This window comes from Cibotium barometz, chromosome 58, assembly GCF_041138505.1.
Source record: "Cibotium barometz isolate CiBa-2024 chromosome 58, ASM4113850v1, whole genome shotgun sequence".
In the NCBI taxonomy this organism is placed as follows: Eukaryota; Viridiplantae; Streptophyta; class Polypodiopsida; order Cyatheales; family Cibotiaceae; genus Cibotium; species Cibotium barometz.
This window is the reverse complement of record NC_141103.1, coordinates 8904808-8911082: the sequence shown is the minus strand read 5'-3', so window position 1 is coordinate 8911082 and position 6275 is coordinate 8904808. Positions and strand designations below refer to the sequence as shown.

Here is a 6275-nt window from a genome sequence, read left to right as displayed (position 1 = left end):
TCAATGGGCAAATAATTCTTGAACTTCACAAGGTATCTCCTGGAAAGCTTTCCTGCAGGTAGCTTTCGCTCCTTGTGAAAGACAATCTGTTCTGGCTAGATCTCCTCAAGCTCATCAATCTCTAGCGGATCTTCTGTGACAGGCTCGTCAGGATCTGGCCCGACATATTTCCGAAAAAGACTCACATGAAATGCATTGTGAATCTTCCAATGACTAGGTAAAGCAAGCATGTATGACACTTCATTGATCTTTTGAATCACCTTGAAGGGTCCATAATAGCGAGGAGAAAGCTTAGGATATGATCCTTCTCGTCCTGGCCTCTTCCGAAGACTAGCTTTCTCAAATTTCAGCAAAACCCAATCACCTTCTTTGACTTGCATGTCCCTTCTATGCTTGTCAGCAGCCATTTTATGCTTATCTTGTGACCTTGCAATGGCTGTCCGTACGTGAGCAAAGGCTATATCCAAGTCACGAACATACTCATCAGCTGCTCATCCTTTGTACGAAGGATGGGTGGCAATATCACTCTGCCATAAATAATCTCAAACAGGGCCTTTCCCGTGGAGGCATGGATCGTATTGTTGTAGGCAAATTCAACAAGTAACCGATTTGTGTCCCGTTCACTTGAGGCCAGGCCGGTGTCTCATATGAAGGGGCCAGTATTTTTGCTTAACATGGACGGGAGCCAAACTGGTGCCACCCCCGTGTTAGCAGGATGGTGTCGTATGGACGGGAGCCAGATTGGTGCCACCCGTGTATGACCTGGACTGTGTTCTATCCATGGGACTGTCACGCCATGGAAGAGCCAGTATTTGTGCCGTGTCTTGCCTATGGGTCTGTCACTCCATAGGGAGGCTCTACCTGGATCTGTGTCTTACCTATGGGACTGTCACTCCATAGGAAGACCGGGATTTATGTTTTCTGTCGTGCCATTATTGTGCCCGACAGATGTTTTGTACTTGTTCCATGAACGGGAGATATGTCCATGATACTATTTGCACATGCATTCATGTTTTGCATATTTGGAACTATTTTCGCATGACTTGTATTCTTGTGTTTGCATGTTTAACGTGCCACTTACTAAGCGAGGATGCCTGCCAGTAGGCTGCTGCGCCGCCCTGGTGTCCATCTCTAATAGCTGCACCTAAATGCAATGGGTATTTGTCTTCCACTAGCGGGCTACTGATAAGTGGATTGAGATTTAAGTAAAGGACTTTGATGTAAATCTGATAAAGGTTATTCTCTACTGCTAACACCCATTCGGTGCCGGGTAGTCCAAGCTTCTGGAGAGCCACGGTCCATGGGTGCCGAGATCAGGAGAGCCAGGCGTTAATATGGGAGCGCCTGTTTGTGCGGGGTCCTGGAACACCAGTGGGGCGCTCTCCGCGGATTCCAATGAAGGCACAAGACCGTACAGACTAAACTACACAAGTGGATTGCTCTCCTTCGAACGTCTACTTCGAGTCTCTTGTTTGATACAGTTTTCATCTAAGTTGTACATGGACATCATTTGGTTCATTGAACTCATGGAGCATTGTATCTTTTAAATACTCCCAATAATATATCATATATTGAGGGGGGGGTCGGCCCGTTCGGCCCCAGTGCTGGTGTCCATTGATCAACATTTCATTTCATTTCAATTTTCAGTTGTTATTAAGTTGTCCATTCAAATTGTGATATTTAAGTTGTGCTATTACGCGTGTGGGTGTCCAACGGAGTCTATTCCCACTTGACGGGATCGGTTTCACCAGCTAGCTAATTCCAACCTACAACATGGATATGTGAGGCAGTTCAAGGACTGAGCAAAGTCCTTACCGAGTAGGCAAAAACCGGGCACGATAGATTTCTTCTTGAGGTTGACCAAGTTTCAATTCACAAATTTGGTTATAGCAAGCACTCTTTCCAAACTGATTTGATTACGTCATTGATGCAGACAATATGGTAGAAGCCAATAGGGAGATCAGCCTCAAATTTGCCAACACCCATGCAAAATACATGTCCTTGATCGAATAATATACAATTTTGAAAAAATGGTCATGAGAAAAGTTCAAGTGAGCAAAATCATTAGACTCATATCAATTTTATAGATCCACAACTTTGAACGTACATACTGAATACCACTCTGCCCACAGGACTTTAAATGATGCTAAGCCACTTGCAAAGAATAAATTACCATAGTAGCAATGCTTGGTCCTATATAGTGAGTTCAGTAGAAAAAGTCAAATTGAGATGAGGAGAGTTTTTGACACACAGCCTCAAAGCTGCTAAGCTGTCCATGAGGAAACCCCGACAACAAGAGTTTAAGGAGCACCAAAACAATACCTCCTCTGATAAGGGCCAAATGAAAGATTGCTAATAGACAACTTAGACTTGAGCCGTACCAGCAGTAAAATCTGGGTCCTCACACCTGTATTTCCCATCAGGTCCGATTCCAAATCCTTTAGGATCAGCAAACACATTCTCCAAGAGCTGGCTTCGGGGAGGCAGTGGACTGGCATCCGCAAAGTCTACCGCTTCTTCCACGACTTCATCTATTTTCTTTTGAATACTTTGTAGTTCAGCTTCTTTTGCCAGATTGTTTTCCAGCAGGAACTTTTTTAAGGCTACAATTGGATCTCTTGCGGCATAGTGGGCTTTCTCAGCTGCACAATATCACAACAGAAAAAGCCTTACAAGGACAGACACACCCATCAACTAGTAAAACTCAACTTTATCATGAGTCATAATTTTAATGTGTAAAAATTTCAAAGTAAGCTATGTTGATATATGGAGCATCACCCAAAGGCAGACCTTATTGATGACAAGAAATGACAAATATCCATACTACTAACCCACAAACCTTTCGTCTCAACTCAAAGGTGCTGATGGCACCACTACAACTTAAGCAAAGAAGGCGATGCATGCCTACATCCATGAAAACATACATATGCATGCATGCATACATACATTACATAACACATTACTTCCACTTCAATTTCAAAAGCAAGGCCATGCCAAGCAGCAATCATTTCTACAGAAAAATTATACTCCTAAAGAAAACAAAACCAGTATAAATAAGCCTACTTACAAGCACCTATTGTACAATGTCACATCATTCCATGTACAACAGAAACCACAGCAAAATAGCACAATTCAATACACACCAGGTTTACGAAGCTCATCTGGATCAGCAAGGGAATGACCCCTGAACCGGTATGTTTCACATTCCACAAGTGTTGGCCCATCACCTCTCCTTGCTCTAGCAATAGCTTCCACAGCTACCTCTCTGACCTTTAAAACATCCATTCCATCAACATGTACACCTGGCATCCCAAATGCAGGACCCTTTTGCCATATCTCTGGCACAGAAGTGGCCCGGTAATGTGACATACCTATGGCCCAAAGATTGTTCTCAACAACAAAAATGATCGGAAGCTTCCAGAGGGCAGCCATATTGAGGCACTCAAAGAACTGACCATTGTTACAAGTGCCATCTCCAAAGAAAGCCACTGTCACAGCATCAGCCTTATCATTTTTCAACACCTCTCGTTCATATTTAGATGCAAAGGCAGCTCCCGTTGCCACGGGGATACCCTCACCAATGAAGGCAAAACCTCCAAGAAGGCCATGCTCCTTTGAGAACATGTGCATGGAGCCACCCTGACCACGGCACACACCAGTGGCTTTGCCAAAAAGTTCACTCATCACAGCACGGGCCGGTACACCTTTACTTAAGGCATGCACATGGTCTCGGTATGTGCTGCAAACATAGTCACCGGGTTTCAAAGATTTGATGAAGCCAGTAGACACGGCCTCTTGCCCATTGTAGAGATGGACAAAGCCAAACATCTTGCCTCTGTAGTACATCTGCGCACACATATCCTCAAAACTCCTTCCAAGCACCATGTCCTCATAGAGCATGAGTCCTTCCTCCTTTGTGATAAGCTGCAGTGCAGAAATGAATGCATGAGCAAGGATTCATGATAAGGAAAAGTAACATTGAAATGAACAGGAATGGATATGTGCACAAAACACAAGGTCGACACGGCAATGGCATCCTGATGTACATGAGCCGAAGCTGCAATCAATGCCAAGTTGAATGTTGAAGAGAACTCACTAAAATTTGTGTTTTCTTAGATACCAGATGCTGCCGTGCATTTTGGGCATGTAGATTGAGGGCTTGGAATTGCCTAGCTTTTTTGCACTCATGTGGGCATGCGGCGGTACAGGGCGTTGAGTTGTGTAAACAGAAGGCTATAAGTGTACTCATTTTGTCCTTGATAAGAACAAGATTTGTGTCTGAAGACAAGTTGAGGCATGGCAACTAGACAATGTTTTACAAACTGAATTTGCATTCATGTTTTGGATTCGTCACGGACGCCTCAATGGCAGATCTGGCCTGCCAGTCACCACACCGTTTTAACCTCTATCATCTGACAGGGTCATCCTGATATTATCGGGCAGGATGTTCTGGAAACCGGTCTCCCTCGGGCCATTCCCTAGTTTATGAAGACTGTATATGTTTCCTTCCAACACTTTGTGTATAATTCATCTTGTACAAGTTGCAGAAAGTAGTGATGCATGCAGAAAGGGAAAAGAAACTCTGATTCAAGGTGCACAGTTTGCAGGAAACAAACGCTAGGTGCAAAGGAAACCCTAGTTTGTCACCTACCGGAACTATACAGTCCAGAAAGAAAGAACCACAAAAAATTGCTTTTCAGGATAAACGAAATTACCAGAAAGAAAAACGCAACGAGAAGCAGATCGAATTAAACGAGTTGCAAAATGCAAATGAAATGAAAATAAGATGGGAGAATCTACCGTGTCTTGCTTGATTTTAGGCTTCTCTGCTACAAGCTCCGGGGTAGACGCGCAGACAGAGCCTAAAATGAAGCACTTTCTGCTGTTTCTTCTTCCTGCTGCATGGTAGGGCACAGAAAGGCCTCGGAAAGACGATCTGAAGGCGGGCTGAAAACGAGAGGGAGATGAAAAAGAGGAGGAAGAAGAAGAATCAGAAGAATTGAGGAGGAACGGTTGCAGAAGAAGAGATGTCTGCGCTCCAGACGCCATAGCCAGGAGCTTCCAAGCTTTATGTATGCAAAGATTGTGGGCAGACAAAGTGAGCAGATTTCGGGTTACAATATATAGAGGTGGAGGACCTAAGGGTCTCCGCACCTTGACGGACTTTCCATTGGGGGACAAGGCCTAAGAGAGAAAAAAAAAGCCCATACACCTCATAGTGAGAAACCGGACAAAAATGCCTAGGCAATGGGCACCGAGGTTATTTTTTTGCCACTAAGCAGTGGGCAGCACCTAGTGCCTAGTTCACTAGGCAGTGGGCACTACCCGAGCGTCTCTCCTGATACTAGGTGCAAATCTACCCAAAAGTGCCTCTAATTTTAGTACCCAATCTTCGAGCTCTAACGAGACGACTTTTTTTGCCCTGTAGTCACCCAATTCTTCATGAATTCGAGGTTTGGTTGATGTATGGGGTGTGAGCTAATCATCCACATATAACCTAGTATGAATACTTATGGTTGTCTATAGTTTTCCATAGCCATGGAAATTTGTTTGAATAGAGACTGAATAAGCCCCCAAAACATTTTTCTTTACAGGACTCAAATCCCATTCAAATAAACCTTAAACATTTTGCATTGTTTTCAAACGTTAGCATGTGCACTTAAATGCCAAGATTCTATGAGCATAAAATCTCGCATCAAGGACTTCACGTGGAGCACAACACATGGAACTTGATTAATGAACTGAGCAGTGCTTAATGCAAGGTAATAATATCGCAAACTAGACAAACTCTTATTGTAGCAAAGAGAGCTCAATACAAAGAGAGCTCGATACAAAGAGAGCTCGATGCAAAGTAACGTCTTGCCACAGTGAGGAAAGCTTGATTTAACATTTTAAAAGGGCATAAGCAAAGGAGTTCAATAGTGGGTAATTAAGCAAGCCTTAATCGGGTGCTTGCCCAGGCTAAATTGGGAGGAGAAGGCTCGAGGATGGGTAGTTGGCTAGGTTGAACTAAGAGGCTTGCTGGAGGAGGCTAAGGCTAGATAGGCGCATGTAGGAGGAGGTGGAGGACCTAAGGTTAGTACCTTAGGTCAACTTTAGGGCTAATTAAAGAGTGCAAAAGTACCCATTTAATTAATAGAGAAACATACACTTAAGTGAATAGGAGACATATACAAATCATCCAAGACACAAATAACTTTTTTTAATCATGCGTTTGTATGTTTTTCTATTGTTGATTATGGAAATTACAAGAAAGGGAGGTAACCCTCATAGTC

The 6275-nt window shown here is 43.6% G+C and overlaps 1 protein-coding gene across 1 annotated transcript; it reads right to left on the bottom strand.

Moving 5' to 3' along the window:
- Window positions 1–2046: 2046 nt before the first annotated feature.
- On the bottom strand, window positions 2047–5157 carry LOC147605866 (pyruvate dehydrogenase E1 component subunit alpha-3, chloroplastic-like). Its single transcript, XM_086792594.1, has 3 exons — window positions 4801–5157; window positions 3144–3924; window positions 2047–2642 (listed from the first exon to the last, which is right to left on the bottom strand). The coding sequence occupies exons 1-3, from the start codon at window positions 5047–5049 to the stop codon at window positions 2365–2367; spliced, it is 1308 nt and encodes a 435-aa protein (XP_086648720.1). The 5' UTR covers window positions 5050–5157; the 3' UTR covers window positions 2047–2364.
- Window positions 5158–6275: the final 1118 nt, after the last annotated feature.

Coding starts and splice junctions, on each gene's coding strand:
- LOC147605866 (XM_086792594.1), bottom strand. CDS start 5,049: ATGGCGTCTGGAGCGCAGACATCTCTTCTTCTGCAACCGTTCCTCCTC. Junction 3,925..4,800: donor CTAAAATCAAGCAAGACACG/GTAGATTCTCCC, acceptor TCTGCACTGCAG/CTTATCACAAAGGAGGAAGG. Junction 2,643..3,143: donor AGATGAGCTTCGTAAACCTG/GTGTGTATTGAA, acceptor GATATTGTGCAG/CTGAGAAAGCCCACTATGCC.